Source organism: Heteronotia binoei, chromosome 14 (genome assembly GCF_032191835.1).
Source record: "Heteronotia binoei isolate CCM8104 ecotype False Entrance Well chromosome 14, APGP_CSIRO_Hbin_v1, whole genome shotgun sequence".
Lineage (NCBI taxonomy): Eukaryota > Metazoa > Chordata > Lepidosauria > Squamata > Gekkonidae > Heteronotia > Heteronotia binoei.
In genome coordinates, this window is record NC_083236.1 from 24,314,937 (window position 1) to 24,333,151 (window position 18,215).

The window sequence follows — 18,215 nt, forward strand, 5'->3', positions numbered from 1 at the left end:
CCCAGAAGAACCAGTAAACTACCTCATCTGAGAGCAGCAGTGATGCTCCAGCGATCCCACCACACCTGCTAGTGATGCCACAAGTTAGACCGTTTTCGCACACAGATCACCTCGCAGTCACAATCCTGTTCCCTCCGCAGCGTCTGGTCAGATTTCCCACCATCTGCGAAGTTACAGGAAGTGCCGCAGCTTTTGCGTAGCAAACGTAAACCGCTAAAACCTACAATTTTCGCACACAGCTTACCTCGCAGTCACAATCCTGTTCCCTCCACAGCATCTGTCGGATTTCCCACCATCTGCACTGGAGTTACAGGAAGTGCCGCGGCTTTTGCGTAGCAAACGTAAACTGGGTTTTAGCGGTTTACGTTCGCTACGCAAAAGCTGCGGCACTTCCTGTAACTTCAGCGCAGATGGTGGGAAATCCAATCAGACGCTGTGGAGGGAACAGAATTGTGACTGCGAGGTAAGCTGTGTGCGAAAACGGTAACCCAGTTTACATTTGCTACGCAAAAGCCGCGGCACTTCCTGTAACTCCAGCGCAGATGGTGGGAAATCCGACAGATGCTGTGGAGGGAACAGGATTGTGACTGCGAGGTAAGCTGTGTGCGAAAACGGACACAGTTTCAATCCACTTCAGCAACCGTTTGCAAGTGGATTTTGCCATTTCACACAACAAAAGAATTCCAAAGTGCATTAAAAAGATTCAAAGTACCTATTATAGTTGAGCTGTAAAGGCAATGGGATTATATAATAGTACAATATTACTTTTTGGCTTAGGGAACTGATAGTTGTTAAATGTTGTAAGTGTCTTATAATTACCTACTTAAACTGGGAATGTATTGCTGATTTTTAATGACATATGGAATGTTGTTAGTTATAACTATACCTTATTTTAAATGACTATATGAGTACTTCATATTCAGGAGAATAGCATTATAGGTAATGTTATAATAGTATAATGATAGACAATAATTCATTTTTATATTGCTTTTAATATTTGTAAAAGTGCCTTATTTTTATTTTTTTCCCTTATACCTTAGAAACATTGCAGATAAAACTATTTAAGACAGTAGAATCAAAATGCAATATTGAATGATGGGGTAAATTAAAACTGTATAATATAACAATGTCAGATTCTCTTGGAATATCATAAAACACCCAGTGCAAGCTTTCAAATAAGTTATCTTTGAATATTGTAGTTCTGTTCTGTTGTCCACCTTCATATATGAGAAGCGTATTTTATTAATATAGTTGACTTCCTTTGTTGCATATAATTATATCTGTAAACTTTTTTTTACAAATTTCATCTTCCCCAATCTCTCTTTCCTTTGTATCCTATTTTTTGAGAAAAATAAAACATATATGTAAAAAGTGGATTGAAAGCATTTTAATGTGCATGAACGCACAAGATGTACTTCAACCTGGCTCACCTGCACTGAGAGGAAAAGAATCAGCACTGCCCTCAAACACCAAATCTATTTAAAAAAAAAAAGATAAAGGTAGTCAGTCCCCTGTGCAAGCACCAGTTGTTTCTGACTCTGGGGTGATGTCGCATCATGACTTTTCATGGCAGACTTTTTTACGGGGTGGTTTGCCATTGCCTTCCCCAGTCATCTACACACTCCCCCCCCCCCCCCCAGCAAGCTGGGTACTAATTTTACCGACCTCGGAAGGATGGAAGGCTGAGTCAACCTCCAGCCGGCTACCTGAAAACCCAGCTTCCACCAGGGATCGAACTCAGGTCCTGAGCAGAGCTTAGGACTGCAGTACTGCAGCTTTAACACTCTGCGCCACGGGGCTCTTACCAGATCTAATTGGGGCAGACAAACAGGGCTCTTCCACACACCCTTCAGAGCATTTCAGAGCATTTGGCAAACACACCCTCTTTTAGCAATTTCTGGCTCTGTTGCAGCTGTGGCGAGCTAGTTACCTTCTGCTCTGCATGTCTTTTGTGGTTTGTGGTTGGTACTTCAAGGAGTACCACCAAGGCAGGCTTTGGGGTTGCTATGCGGAGGAAGAAAACGGCCAACCGGCCTCTCCTGCCTTGAAGCTCCATGAGGTGAAACTTCACAGGGGAATCGGGATGAGTCAGCCGCTGCCACTCGACAGAACGCTTTAGCTGCAGCACGCAAAGCCTCTTCCAGCAACCTCCGCTTCCCGCTAAAAAAGGGAAACTTCACACCGTGAGGAGGATGCATAAATGCGCAGAGGGAACTTTGTCTGAACATTTGTAACACCGGGCCAGCTTGCGGCTGCAATCCTACCCCAGAGCAAAGCGAACATCCCATGACAATGAGGCTTACTCCAGAGTAAACTTGCCTTAAAGCAGGCTGGATTACTTTCAGGGAAAGTAAGCCCCACAGAACAAAGCAGCACTTCCTTCGGAGTCGGGGGTGGGGGGCGCAGGGATCTCCCAGAATTAGAACTGATACCCAAACCGGCTGCTTTGGAGGGCAGCCTCTATGGCATGCGACCCTTCCCGCCAAGACGCCGGCCAGGCCAGGCCAGGCCCCCTCCGCCCTTCCGCCTCGCAGCCCCTCGCCCCAGGTGGCCTTGATGAAGCCCCCGCCGTCTCCTGGCGCCGCCTCGCCCAGCCGCAGTCCGGCCGGCTCCTCCGCTCGCGAGGAGCTTACAAAGGTCGCCGGCTCGCCGCCGCTCCGCGCCAAGGAGAGAAATGGAGCTGCGCGCGAGGCACGAGGACGCGGGTAAAAAAAGTGGGCGCCAGGGCAGGCTGAGTGGCGGCGGGGAAGGCAGGGAGACCGACCGACTGACCGACCCGCCCGCTGGAGGCCAATGGCCGAACTGGCCTTCAGTCGCCCCCGCTAACAAACCTTTAATTTGCCCCTTGTAATTGCCCCGAGCCTGGCGGGGGATAATTAGGCCCCCATTCAATTAGGCGTTCCGTGCCGGGGCCGCCACTTTCGTGGGGATTCAGCCGGAGCGTTTGGTGTGAAGGAAGCGGGGGCCAATTGCTGGGTTTAACTGGGCGGCTCCTTAGGAGGGGTGAGGGAAGAACAACCTATTTGAAAACCCCATATATGCGGCGGGGGGCGCGCGGAATCCTTGACCTTATTTGCACCTCCTCGCCCACCTGAGTCTCATCTCCAAGCAATTCCCAGGAGCTTCAATGGTATTGCAAATAGATAGATCCCAGGAGGCAGCCGTGTTGGTCTGAAGCAATAGAACAAAGCGGTAGACAAGTGCTCTTTTAAGACCAATTTATTTATTTATTACTTTAAATTTCTATCCCGCCCTCTCCGCAAGCGGACTCAGGGCGGCTAACAACATACATTTTTACAATTTAACCAATAAAACTACAATTTAAAATTATTTAAAACACTTAAACATTAAAACATTCCATTGCATTTTTGGTGCTGTATCACTATGATATAATTTAACATAAATATAAATGTAAATGGTGATCATGGTACTCTTTAATGGTGTAGAGTGGCAGCTCTCTCCCAAATTAGGTCATCATGAAATCTGCTTAAAAGCATACGAAAGCTTACATTCTGAATAAAACTTAGTTGGGCTTAAAGGTGCCCTTGTCTACTGCTTTGTGGTATTGCAAATAGTCAAGTGTGCTGGTCAGTTTTCCGTGGTTGTTTGGTTGCCCCCTTAAATTGTATTAAGGGGGAAGTTTTGTGCACAGCTGCGTTTTGGGAGCATCACTAGGCTTCTGGGCAAACCTGCAAAGGGATGAAGCCTGGAGGTATAGCCCAGTTTTAAAAAAAAAGTCATTTGTTGGTGAGCAGGTAAAAGAAAGACTGTTGAGTAAAAGGAAAGAGCTTTGCCCCTTCTGGCAACGGGCTCACAAACACACTGCCATCCCCCTGCCAAATGCTTCCTCCCCACAACTTGCAATGAAACTTTGTTTCCCATCCTCTGTGAAACCAGTTCTGTTTTTAAGGAGCTCCGGAACAGGCTGCCATTATCTGATTGTTCATGTCATGAAGTTTAAAGGGTCTTTGCAAGCACTTCAGTCCTGTGAGTGGACAGTGAAGGCAAGGCTGATTCTTGCAGCCAGTGGGAATCCTTTTCAAATTCCTGGGCATGCAGGGGACAAAAGTACACAGAATAGCCTGGTGCATGTGCTGGCTTGGTGTTTCTGAATGCGGAGGTGCCCCTCAGTCACCATGGCTAGTAGCCATTGATAGACTTCTCCATGTATCTATCTATAGGAAGATAGATTATGCATGGTGTAACCTTTTGTTTATTTGCTAACAATGATGAATTAAAATATTTATATGCCACTTGTCTCTTGAGGACCGAAAGTAGTTTACAGTATCATTCTCCTATCCTTCATTTTTTCCTCACAACAACAACCCTGTGAGGGAGGCTAGGCTGACAGGTGACTGGCTCAAGGTCACCCAGGTGAGGTTCCATGGCAGAACTGGAGTTTGAACCTAGGTCTGCTGCCCTTTAAAATCTGGCTTCCTCCTTGGATGAAAAACAGGGTTTATCAGTTAATTCAGGGGTGGCCAACGGTAGCTCTCCAGATGTTTTTTTGCCTACAACTCCCATCAGCCCCAGCCAGCATGGCCAATGACTGGGGCTGATGGGAGTTGTAGGCAAAAACATCTGGAGAGCTACCGTTGGCCACCCTGAGTTAATTAGTTAAAAGCCCCTAAAGTAAAAAAGCTGCTATGGAATGCTCAGTTTGGATTAGGGAAGGGGAATAGCTCTTTTCCCCTGGTTTCCCAGTAGAAACTGGGCTTTGTAACAAGGTTCTCATAACCCTGGAATGTCTAATCACAGCTTGAGTGAGGGGAAAGAGTTCTGCTGGTAAAGTGACACATGGAGAAAGGTTCACCTGCAGCTCAGGAGCTACATGTGGCTCTTTCATGCATATTGTGTGGCTCTCAAAGCCCCCACCTCCCCATTGACCAGCTTGGAGAATGCATTTAAAGTTAAAGTTGTTTTCTTTGTCTTCCTCCCCCTCTCCCACTTATTTGCTTTCCTTCCTTCCTTCCAAAATCTAATATTCATGTCTTGTGGCTCTCAAACATCTGACATTTATTCTATGTGGCTCTTACGTTAAGCAAGTTTGGCCATCCCTGGTCATGTCACCAGTCCAAATCTAGGGAACCCACAACTGGAGACCTGTTTGTCGCTGTCTTATGTCATACCAAGTTGTACCCTAAGTGTACATCTAACGACATGCATTCACATCCATCCTACACAATGTTGGACCTTTCTTCCACTCTTCTCTCTGCAGCTGAACTTAAAGGTAGGGGCCAAGTGCTTTTTCCTTCTTTTCAAAGGGTCAGATACATTGATGGCTTAATATTTTGGGGGTGTTTTGCTTTTCAGTGTGCAAAGAAAAACCCGAGGAAGAAGGAAAGGGACAGAGGGAGTCTCTGTTGTGTACAGAACAATTTGTTCAGGATGGGACCCCCGTGAAGGAGGCCGGCACCAGAACCAGCCTATTGTCTGTGTTCCATACTGTGGTCATAGAAGATGAGTTTGGGAAGATCCTGGAAAACAGAAGGGATCCAGATGTTGCAAAAGAAGAGGACGGGAGTGGAAGCTATTACATAGATCAAGTATCTAGATCGTCTGCTTCACAGCCATCAGGTTTGGGTTGTCAGGATTTCACCACTACATGGAGGCTAGTGCCAAATTACTTCAGTGATGGGAACCGTGATCCCTCCATTCCTAGTACTGAGCTGGCCCATAACCTTCACACCCAGCTAGAGTTGCAAGACCGAGCACAGACAAGCTCCCTTAATATTACAGAAAGGGAAACCAAGAAAAAGAGAATCGGTAGCATTCTTGTGACATGTCCCCCCAAAACATCTTTTGTTGCTGTGGGGGACAGCCCCCTGTCAGAGCAGATAAAGGATGTGAATCAAAACCTCAGATTGAGCCATGCCAAGCGCAAGTCATCCAGATGTGCAGTAGCTGTTAGCACAGGCCAGCAGTCCTGCAAGCTTTCTTCACTCCAGATTTCCAGAGGCAACCAGGATCAGACTAAGGAGAAAGTAGGCCCCTCAGAACGACCAGAAGAACCCGTGCCACCTGCTCGGAAAAAGACACGTACATATTACAGTGCAGGTAGGTGATTATGAGCAGGCACATATTTTGTCAGACATTTGGCTGTCCAATTCCTTTATTTGTTCCAGGGGCAGCCACTGCAAGGGTTGTCTCTTTGCAGTGACAGAGAAATGCAAAGGAGATACACTGCATTTTGTAACCTCTGTTTATTTACTGATGTGAACTTTGAGCCTGGTGGGGTGGACCTGACCTAGAGACAGCATCTGTTGTTCCCCAAAGAGTTAGAATCTGCTTGGGGTGTTAGAAATGTGAGGTATTGCGGAATTAGAAAATTTAGAAAAATCTCCTGTTTTTACTCCATTTGGTTTCCAGAAAAAAAATTGTTTGGGAGGGGGATTGGGGAAAAAAAATCTCTTATTTCCTCATTTAGAATAATAACGCTTTTCTTTTAGGTGACATTTTAAGGTAGTAACTTTTTAATGCTTTACTGGCTCAGAATATTTTCTTGTATGTATGCAATGTAATATATACATTAGGTAAGTACAATTCTTAAGCGGTGTAGACATGTACCACTCTTACACTCAGGGCTTTTCTTATAGAAAAAGCTCAGCAGGAACTCATTTGCATATTAGGCCACACCCTCTGATGTAACCATTGTTCCACACAGGGCTTCTTTGTGGGAAACGCCCAGCAGGAACATATTTGCATATTAGGCCACACCTCCTGACACCAATCCAGCCGGAACTGCATTCCTGTGCGTTCCTGCTCAATAAAAGCCCTGCTTACACTTATTTACTGGGGTTCACATTCTTCTCATCTTTTGCCGTCTTTGAAAGAAACTGATCTGTGTTCAGAATTTTGTTTTGTTTGTTTCATTTTCTTCATTTATAGCCCACCTTTCTCATTGAGATTCATCACAGGTTACAAAAATACACAAAATCACAAAGAATTTTAAGGTGAAAGAACTGATAACTGTGAAATAGACAGATATGAAAATGAAACTTGAGAATTGGCACCGATAGAGCAGTTAGAAATGGATTCGGATTAAACAGATGTCACGTGGCATAGGGTTGCCAACCTCCAGATGGGGCCCAGAATTCTCCTGGAATTATGGATGTTCTCCAACTACAGAGATCAGTTCCCCTGGAGAAAATGGCAGCTTCAGAAGATGGACTCTCTGGCATCACAGAGAGGGGGGAGGAGATGGAAAGCTGAAGTCAATTTCCCTACGGAAAACGGCCACCTTCTATGAAGTCAATTTCCCTACGGAAAACGGTCAATTTCCCTATGGAAAACGGCCACCATTGTATTTTTCTTCACAATGGGCCTTATTCCTAGTGAGAGTATAGTTATTTGTGTACAAATAACACTTTATTTTATTTTCTATAACAATTAGTTTTCCTTTTTTCACGTTTTATTTTCCCTACCTCTCAGGTGACAAAAAATAAGATACATGCGCAAAGGTACCAAAAGCACTTTGCTGCTGTCTCCCCCATGTATTGTATTAGCAGTTTTGCTGACAGAAAACTGGCCATGCAAACCTATTATTTTAATCCCCCCTCCAAGATATCCTCCCATTGCCTTGCCATTTCTAGGAATTTACATATTTTCCATCTGCCTTACAGCACTGTAGGGTTATTTTTGTTAATGATTATTTAATATTATAGTTACACATAGAAGGTGAAGCTGGATGCAAATTAAATATTCAACTGTTTTACTGGACTCCTTCCATTTTGCTTTTTCTGATTCTCTTTGCTTTTCCCCTCTTCTCTTTTTTTCACCTTATTTTGTTTCATGGGTGCCTCTTCTGCAGAACAGCTAGATGAACTGGAAAAAATGTTCCAAGAAGACCATTATCCTGACAGTGAGAAGCGCAGAGAAATTGCTGCTAATGTAGGTGTTACACCACAGCGGGTCATGGTGAGTGTTCCTTGGCGCAAGTGGTACCCTCTCCCAGACGTTTTCCCTGTTCTATCACATGCCCGTGTTTGCATGTCTGTGGTTTAAGGTGATCCCATCCTTCCTGGCAACCAGTTGCGGATAGGGGGGCTTAGGCCACCATCGCAGCAGTGACGTCACTTCTTGCACTCACTGGAAATAACCTTACTATATGGCCAGAGGTGTCACTGTGATACCAGCCTAGGCCTACCCACACTGCTGGTAAGCCCCCTCCCCTGGCAGGGGCCTAGAAATCCTGCTGTGCCTCCACTGCAATTGAAATATATAAATGCCTATAAAACAGGGAGATTTTTTTTTTTTGCTTGCTTACTGAAATTTGTCAGGGAAGATCCCTTAGATTGGTGATACGCAGTAGCTGGGGAGCCATGTGTAACTTGGGAGCTCTTTGACATGGTGTAGCTTGGGAGCCACTCAATAGCTTGGGAGCTTTTTGACACACCAGTGGCACCAGCGGTTCTTCTAAGCACTGTTCCCCAGTGTGGCTTCATGTCCCTGGAAATTGGGCAAGGCCATTGCCTGGTAGAGCTGGTGGTTGGTTTCACACCTTGAAACCCTTGAAGGCCCAGATGAGCTGCATACTGTCCTGAGTTTATTCCTGTAATCAGGAATAAAAGGGCCCATTAATAACACTCTCTCACCCTTTTCTGCAGTCTCTGCACTCTCCTCGCAGGTCCCAGCCCCCTGTCAGGAGAGGAAGCTGACCACAGAGAAGAGAGGGTAAAACCATCACCATGGCAGCCACCAGGGAAAAGAGCAGACTGGCCACAAGGGGGTGGTGATTTTAACTTTGTCTTCAAATCCAACTTGGTCTCCTTCCGGCACCTTGGTGATTTCACTCTTTTGCCTGAGTTCTGGTGCCTCATGCTGAGGAGGGAGCAGGAAAGCAGAGAGGAAAGCCTTTCCTCTCACGCCAGACAATTAAGGGCTGGCTGAGGTTCAGCAGTGCCAGTGCCGGATTAAACCTTGTGGAGGCCCCTAGGCAGTCAAAATCTTGGGGACCCCCTTGCAAATTATCTCAGAGGCTGAGTGCCCACCCTACTGACCATGGCCCCCACTGCAGCCTGCAGGCACCTTCTTAAAAGTCTCTTTTACTAAGCTGCAGGGGAGAGGCAGACTTGGCAATGATGCCAGCAGCAGCAAGTCGGGCAAAGAGCAGCTCAGTTGCTGGCTACGGGTGCAGGCTGGGAGGGCTGCAAGCAGGGAAAAAAACAGGGGGGAGGGGAGCAGGCCCTGGACCCCTAAAGGCATGGGGGGCCATAGGCCAGTGCCTACTTGGCGTAATTGTTAATCCAGACCTGAGCAGTGCTGGGCAGACAGAGCCGTAGATGTTCAAATGTTAATTTAGAATATATTATTTGTCTGTGTTTGCCCTGACCTGGGTGGTCCAGACGAGCCCAATATCATCTGCTCTCAGAAACTAAGCAAGGTCAGCCTTGGTTAGTACTTAGACGGGAGACCACAAGAAAGTCCAGGATTGCTCTGCAGAAGCAGGCAATAGTAAACCACCTTTGACTATTTCTTGCCTTGAAAACCCTAATGTGGTCACAGCATCTGCAACTTGATAGCACGTTTGCCATGTCTGTTTTTGGTGCAGTGCCACACAGTAAGCAGTCGTGTAGCTCTTTAGATTGGTGGCAAATATGAACGTGGCGCTTTGTGAAGTGTGAACCAAGAACCAATGCCTTAGGTTGAATGTACAGTCCTTGCGAATACATTTCCAGTTGGATGTGGGGTGAGGGCAGTGTTGTTACAAGCAGAAATGTGCTTCCCATTGAAACCAATAGAAATGGATAAAGAAGATGAACAAAAAAAGGAGGGATTTAAAATGAATGAAAACCAAATGTTGTGTCCCATCCTATTGATGCCAGTCCTGAAATCCAGTGGACGGTCTGCGCTGTTAACTTGTCATGATCTCCCTTTTCTTGCTAACAGCAGTTTAGGGGTCTGCATAGTAATAAAGAAGAGATGGGGGCACAGACAGAGTGTGTGTGCATTTCCTTCTCTTTTTGTTTAACCCCCCCCCTTCTTTCCCTTTATTAGGTCTGGTTCCAGAACCGTAGAGCAAAATGGAGAAAAATAGAAAAGCTGACAGTGAAAGTCCCCAAGAAGTGCCCGCCAATTTTGTCAGTAGGCCCTCAAGAGGGCGCTCAAGGGTGAGAAGCCTGCATCTCAGGTTGGAGACATTTTTAGGAAAACTACAAGTGGCTATTGCTGCCCTTATAAACAGGCATTTCTTTTGCCCCTTGGTTTTTTTTGTTCAAAAACCTGTTTGACAGGGTTTTTTTGAAAGGTACAAAACCCTGTAAAGCTTGTTTACCACAAGCTTATTTACCACAATCAATAGCAGGACAAAGAGGATGGACACAGACCTAACCCCAAAGCAAAATCTGTAACAAATTTTGCCTTGTTCATAGTTTGGGAGCCAAAATCCATGACGGGTCTACTGTCACTGACTTGAATTAACTTCTGAGAGAAATGGGACTGTGCACCAGTGTGTGCTCCCCTCCGAGCCCGGCTTCTTAGCTGGACTCAGAGGAAAGCAGCCTCACTCTGAGGCTGCCTCTTGCAGGGGAGTGAGGCCACACTGCCTCTTTCATCCACCCAGGATGCAGGCGGACGAAAGAAGCGGCGCAGCCTCACTCCTGGCTTCCTCCCCTGCAAGAAGAGACAGCCTCGGAGCGAGTCACAGCAGCCCTGCAGCCCCTTTCATCTGCCCGGCACCCGGGCGGACAAAAGAGGTGGTGCAGCCTCGCTTCGACCCCCATGGGGGGCACAGGTGTGGGGGCAAACCCCCCCAGTGTCGCCCCTGTTCATCCCCGATCCATTTAAACCACTGCTTTCTCTTCTTTGCAGCTTTCTGCAGGGAGCAGAAAGTATTGCTTTAAATGGCTCAGAGCTATTTAAACCTTTGCTTTCTGCTCCCCATGGAAAGCAGCAGGGTGCTGAAAACAGGGGTCATGAACCTATACAGAGCAGCTTAGTTTGTGAACCAACCTTCCTGTTTGTATGAGTTTGTGGGTCAGCCATGGACCAAACCGCAAAAATGTGGTTCATGCTCACCCCTAGATGCAACAATGGCTCTCTCTCAGAATATCTGCTGTTGTATACCCTAAAACTCCAGTTGTTGGTCTCTGAAATGCTACTGGACTGAAATCTAACTGTTCTGCTGCAGACCAATATGGCTACCCACAGAAACTTATCTTTAGCTTTAGTTTCTTCAGTTTAAAAAAAGTACTGCCAGTCTCCAACCAAATGAAAATTCCTGTTTTCTCCCATGCCCCAGTTTCTCAGTTGACAAGAGGCTTGAAGGCATTTTAGAAAACAATAGAACTTCCATGAAACCTGTACATAATCTTAGGTGGCCACACAAGATTTGATTTCTAGAGAATACTGAATATAAAATACAGTATATTTTAAATAATATTTTTAATACATAATGCAAGTCTCTGTTAATTCGATGGATATGTTTCAAAATGCTTGGTCAAGACAACAAAGGAACAAGATAATGTAATCATATAAGACAGTTATTTTTCTCCTCATTTCTGCTTTGAGATGGAGAGTCTCATATCATACAAATTATCTCCTAATACATTTTTTTTGTCATAAGAAACAGTCATAGAGGGCTTGATTTGGATTGGGAAGATAGTACTAGGGGCAAGGGGGGTAACTCCTTTCCTGGCATTTAGGTTTCTGAATAAAAACACAAATGAGCACATGAACCAGTCTTACCAGACCCATGGTCCATCAAGGTCTTCTCCAACAGGCAGAGGGTCTCCAGCACCTCAGAGACTTTTTTTTCCATGCTAGATCCTTTTAACTGGACATGGCAGGGTTGGATCTTGGACCTTCTGTATGGCACCAGATGGGAAAAGACTTTCTTCTTTTCTAGGGCACTTTGTGTTATTAGGCTATTTTATAGAGGGAATATGACATAAGGAGAAAAGGTTTTGTTTTTTATACATAAAACATTTTCCCCACTATCATTTCCAACTTTTTAAAAAAAGTTTAATATATTTTGGAGACCCATTCATGCTTTAACTGTCAGCCAAACAGCAAACTCTTGTTAGTTGTGCCTAATTATGGTGTAATGCAGTAGGAGTTGCTTTTGTACTTCCACACATAAAGCAATTATTGCCTGCCCTCTTCATTAAATAAGTTATGGGGCAGGTGCCCTAGCTTGGTAGGGAAGGGGCATTTCTATGGTTTCCTTGGCCCCTTGCTATTTTTGCCCCATGCTGCTCCAGTTCCATCCCAGCTTGTACTTCTGGTAGTTCCCAATCCACATACTGCTGAAGCCTAGCTTGTAGGATCTTTAACATGATCTCCATGTGAAATGAGTGCAATGGAGCTGTTTCTGAAGTACTCTGAGTTCTGTTTTAAGATATTAAACTTTGGTGGGGGGGCAGTTGGTAGGAAAGCTGGCATTTCCAAAAGAAAGGAAAAGAAGGTTTGTGTGTCACAATAATCCAGGTATTTCCTGTGTAAGGAAAGTAACAGGTGCTTCCTGTCAAGCAGGCTGAGCGGCTACCCCAGAAAGGTTTCCATTTTGCTTTACTCTGAATGTGGTGTTTCATTTTCCTTGCAGCGTATGTCTGCTGCCTGTGCCTCCACTCCCTGACATGGTACACAATCAGCCTGCTGCACGCCGGATGGATTCGGCACCTCCAGGTTTCTCTAGCATGCTCAGCGGCCAGCCTGAATCTTTGGCCTCTACAACAGGTGAGACTTGCATGGCCTCTAGACTGATGGTTTGAATATGATTCTTCCTTGCCATTGCAGCTCTGCTTTCCTTTCTTTATTCCTTTCCTTCCTTTTGCCTACTACAATGAGGTGTTTAATAAGTCACGCATAACCCAAACTTTGCTGCTAAATGCAGCCAGGACACATAGACTGCAACCAGCATAGGCTTAACCATTTGCCCGCTTCAGGCGGCAGCTTCCCAGCAATTCGGCTATCCCATCTGCCCTTGCATCCAGGCCTGCAGGAAATGATGTCATATGACATATTAAAGCCACTTCCTGGTGAAAACCTGGATGTGACACCATCCCCAAACTCCATGGTGTCGGAATTCCTGAGCATTGCCTGACACACTGACATCACATCTGAGTGTTCACCCAGAAATGGTACAGTGTCATTTCTGCTCCTTGCCCTGCATCCAAAGCTCCCTGGGGTGCCAGGCACCAACCCTAACCCAGTATGATAGATATGTATCCTTTGCCTTCATTGGTCTGAATCACATTTCACCTTTTTAGATACAAATGCCAAATACCTATGAAATGTGAACCAGATAAACCTAAACCTGGATGGCCCAGGCCAGCCCAATTTTGCCAGACCCCAGCAGCTATCCAGGGTTGGGCCCTTGCTAGTATTTAGGTGGGAGGCCACCAAGGAAATCCAGGGTCACTACACAGAGACAGGTCTTGGCAAACCACCTCTGAACATCTCTTGCTTTGATAACCTTTTGCCTACTACAAACTCTGACTGTGAAATGTGGATTTTTCACATGTCCCTTTTCTAAAAATATAAAACAAGGAAGCAGAAAGATTAAATCTGCTGGGTAAATTGTCTGGAGGGCCCAGAAGGTAGTTCTAAGACTGGTCTCTAGCTTTTGTTTTCAAAGAAGGAAATATCTTCTCATGCAAGCTGGAATGAAACAGTAATTTCATGCCGCCTCCTGATTTCCTCACAGATGTCATTTCTCACTGTGCTTCTTTGAAGCCAGGACTGAATCCTGAATGTGGCTCTTCATTCCTTATTCATCAAAAGTCACAGCAAGAGCTGTATGCACTGAATTCATATGGTTGGAGCAAACACGACCTGCCTGTATTTCTTTATTTCCCTCTAGGGCTGTGTTTTCAGTGACAGAATCACTTACTAATGTTTTCCTGAAACAGCACTTTAAACACCATCCTGGGTTGTTGATGGTTCCTAGGGGAATGTTTCTGGCTCTTTCTTGAAGTGGCTTTGTTCCTGATAGTTCCGGATCTTTGATGTCAAATAAGGAGAATGGTCGAGGGCTGAGTTTGGTCTGTTGTTCTGAGAGCCAATTTAGACATTGGGCTGCAGAGACATGGTTTGGCTGGTGAGGGATAGGGCGTTTGTGCTTCAGATGATCTTATATACTGTAAGTGGAACCATGTGATCAGTGTTTTGTGAAAGCTTAACAGAATTCCACATAAGACGCAGCTCTCTCAGACCAGGGAATACAGGGACGATTTACCTGTCATGCAGACAGCCTTGTTCTTGTTTTGGTGCCAGTCATGTTCCCAGTTCCTCACAATATAAAGGGAAATTAACACAGCTTTGAATGAGTGAAGTAAATGTAGACCTTAGTTAAAATAAGAAGCACTTGCTGATTTTCAAGATTGGGGGGGGTGTTTTTGTGGACACCCCATTTTCTTACTTTACAAGCACCTTGTGGAAAAGTTGATCCAACAAAGCTTAAATACATTCCTGAAGAAAAACTGCACATGCTGCCAGATGTTTCTTTGAAGTTTGCACTGCACCTTCTTTCGCCACTTGGAGTGGCAAGGTGTTTTTCAGTTTAACTTGTAAGCTATGTGTTGCCTTCCTCAGCATGGGTTGAACTTTTCAAAGAACCTTCTCTTTCTTCAACACTTCCTTCTTTTGTTATTTCCATTATGGTCTCTGAACTACTTGAAAGTCCCTTAGTTAAGGCATATATGCATGGGCTCTACACCAACACATAGTCAACTTGTGTGGTGTGGGCTGCCTTGCAGTTTAGTTCTGTATTGAAAGACTATATGGTGGTGTTCAGCTGAATCATGGGATCCAAGCAGCATCCAGAATTTGCTGGCACAGTTATGCTGTTAGCATCTGGTAGAAGATCAAGGAGTCATTACTACAGTATCGGTTTGCCAGCACTAAGTTGGGAAATACCTGGAGATTTTGGGGTGGAGCCTGAGGAGGGTTGGGTTTAGGGAGGGGAGGGGCATAATGCCATAGAGTCCACCTTCCAACCAATCTCTGTCACCTGGAGATTGTTGTGGAGGAGGAGGAGGAGAAGATGCAGCAGCTTACAGTCTCCTTCCCTTCCTCTCCCAACAACAAACACCTTGTGAGGTGGATGGGACTGAGAGAGCTCTTTCAAGAACTGCTCTTGAGAGAACAGCTTTGAGAGAACTATAACTGACCCAAGATCTTACAAGCAGCTGCATATGGGGGAGTGGGGAATCAAACCTGGTTCTCCAAATTAGTGTCTGCCAGTTTTAACCACTACACCAAACTGGATTTCAAACTGGCTAAGCTTCCATGTTAAAGAAGAGGGTTGACTTGCAAAACAAGATGTGTTATCAGCAGGTAGAGGAACAATTAGGGTTACCCACAACCTGGAGAAGAAACATTCTGTCCCTCTTTCGTTATTTCCGTTATGGTCCTGTCCCTTTTATAGAAACTTTTAATGTGTGGTATGAAAGTATACCTCATCACCTGATGATAATGTCCCATTAAGCCTTTGTTCAAGGGAAAGGACATTTTTTTCCCTGCAGGCTGTTGGCAACCTGAGGGCCAGTGTCCACATGCAATTCTGGGATTCTTCAGACCGCCAAAGGTCTAGTGAGAAGGCAGAAAGGGCTGTGTTTTTTTGGGGGGGGGGGCAGCAGGTCTGTTCTTGGTTGCCTCCAACCCCCAAAGTGGGGCTAAAGCCACTTCAGAGTTCTCCAAAACTAAAAAGCAACTGTCTCAAGCTGGAAGGTCTAGCCCTCAAATCTTGACCTGCTGTATATCAAGCCTTGAACTCCTTTTTCATTTTAATGTAATGGTAATGTCAGCCAGTAAGCTGTGCTCTTGCTCCAGCTTTCCATGTCCGTGCCTTGAAATCAAAGTGGTTTCTTATGATTTCTTTTGTAGAGGTGTGAAGCCTTTCAGAATTTCTCTCTCCAGTATTGTCTAGGTCTCACTGGCGTGAACAGCCTGATCTGTCCTCCCTCCTATCTTTTAACTTTTTCTGCTAGAGCATTTTTAGCATTCCCCAGACAAGGTGCTAGAGAAGAATAAGAAGACAACAATGGATTTATACCTTGCCCTTCTCACTGAACCAGAGTCTCAGAGTGGCTCACAATCTCCTTTATCTTCCTCCCCAACAACAGGCACCCTGTGAGGTAGGTGGGGCTGAGAGAGCTCTCATAGAAGCTGCCCTTTCAAGGACAAGCTCTGTGAGAGCTATGGCTGACCCAAGACCATTCGAGCAGCTGCAAGTGGAGGAGTGGGGAATCAAACCCGGTTCTACCAGTTCTCTCTCTGCACACTTCACCACTACACCAAACTGCTTGGCATGCAGAAAGTTCCAAGTTCAATCCCCAGCATCTCCAGCTAAAAGGACCAGGCAGTAGGTAATGTGAAAGACATGAGACCCTGGAGAGCTGTTGCCAGTCTGAATAGACAATGCTGACCTTGACGGACCAATGGTCTGATTCAGTATAAGGCAGCTTCATTTGTGTTCAGGTTTTTTTTAAAAAAAATTCCTTTTGGTTAATTTACAAAGTTGTATTTTTCTGCATGCCTACTTTGTCTGTGGATGGCCCAGCATTGCCCCCTATATGGGGGCCAGCCACTTTGCTATTAGAGCTTTATTTAAAACCTTTATGCTTTGCTTTTCTCCCAACAGCAGCAGTTAGTGGTTGATGATATCAACACATAGTTATCAATACAGTTGCTGATATTTGTGATATATTAAAGTTACCTAGAGCTGTTAAATGGTAGACCACCATAGAGGCCTAATTCTAGTCTTGTTTGCCCCTGAAAATATTTTTATAATAAACACATAAGCTGCAGTACATATATATTTACACTAGCTATCTAATAATAAGGATGAACTTGGTTGCAGTTGTTTGTTTTCAATTATCTTTTAAAGATGGGATTATTGTAATACCTTTTTTGGTTGGGGTCATTTTTGCTAAATTATACTTCACCCTCTAATTATAGGATGGTACCCACCCTGGTGCTTGCACAGGGGACTACCTTTACCTTTTATCCATCCTATGACAGTTCTTCTTGGTGGAGTTTTGTTTCTCCCTTCTAATACTGGTTTAGGTTACATTTGTTTCTGCTGGTGGACAGTGCTGTCAAGTCTCATCCAACTTAATGGTGCCCCCCCTAGTGTTTCAAGGCAATAGATGAGCAGAGGTGGTTTCCCATGGCCTCCCTCTGTGTTACAACCCTGGGCTTCCTTGGTCTTTTCCCATCCAAGTACTAGCCAATGTCAACCCCATTTAGCTTCTGAGATTTGACAAGATCACTCTAGCCTGGGTCATCTGTTCATTCCTAACTATCACTGAACCAGAATGTGTAGCAGCTCAGATTCTCACCACTCATGCGCATTCCTCCTTCTGTTCCTTCAGATACTGGGCTTTTTCACTCCCAAGTTTTTGCTCCAGCTTTGCTTCTTAAATGTGCTGCCCCGCCCCCCCTTAAACACAGTTGTTGCTCTCTCACTTTTGTAGTCTGAAAAACACAAGGGGAAAACAAATGCAGTTAAGAAGACAAGCTGAAGCAAAACATGACGTGTAAAAGCCAAAAAAATTGTTCTGGGTAGAAATTGTCATTACTGCTATAAAGCCTAATTTTTGTTACCTCTTTTGTCTACCCCTTCGCCCGCCCCCCTCTGGCTCCACATCCTGGTTTTTGTGACCAGTCACTCATGTGTTTTCCAGACAATGTATGGCCAGATTACATGATACATGTGACACAAGTGAGTACGTGGACATCTAGGGTTACCAACCTCCAAGTGATGGCTGGAGATCACCTGGTATAACAATTGATCTCCAGGCAACAGAGAGGAGGTCGCTTGGAGAAAATGGCCACGATGACATTATATTTCAGTGACTCCCTCCCTTCTCCAAACCCCACCCTCCTCAGTCTCTACCCCCCAAATCTCCAGGTATTTCCCAACCCAGAGCTGGCAACCCTATGAGTGACTGAGCTGACTTGTAGTTGAACCCAGGATTGATGTAACTCACATTTAAAGCATAGTGTTTTTTTCATGCAGCTCCAAATGTTGAGAGGGGGACTTCCAGCTTCCCTCCCATGCCTTTATTGCCAGTGGAAATGGTGCTTGGAAGCCTACAGAGGGAGATCTGAAGAGCCCATCCTCCCTCCTTCCTTCCCTGTGGTTTGTAGCCTGGGGCCTTTTCCAGTCAAAGCAGGTGAAGTGGCAGGGGAATGGCTAGACTCCTTTCATTACAGCCAGGGTGGCACAATGACAAGCCCAGAAAGAGATGAACTGGCACATTGAAGCTCAG

At 45.3% G+C, this 18,215-nt stretch overlaps 1 protein-coding gene across 1 annotated transcript in view; it reads left to right on the forward strand.

Annotated features, from left to right (window-relative positions):
• Window positions 1-2,591: 2,591 nt before the first annotated feature.
• The window catches only part of NOBOX (NOBOX oogenesis homeobox), a 29,636-nt gene continuing 14,012 nt past the window's right edge, over window positions 2,592-18,215 (forward strand). The window contains exons 1-5 of the mRNA XM_060254249.1: window positions 2,592-2,705; window positions 5,314-6,057; window positions 7,811-7,917; window positions 9,997-10,109; window positions 12,542-12,675. Coding sequence (XP_060110232.1) covers window positions 2,675-2,705; window positions 5,314-6,057; window positions 7,811-7,917; window positions 9,997-10,109; window positions 12,542-12,675 — 1,129 coding nt within the window. The 5' untranslated portion in view covers window positions 2,592-2,674. The remainder of the gene's footprint in view (window positions 2,706-5,313; window positions 6,058-7,810; window positions 7,918-9,996; window positions 10,110-12,541; window positions 12,676-18,215) is intronic.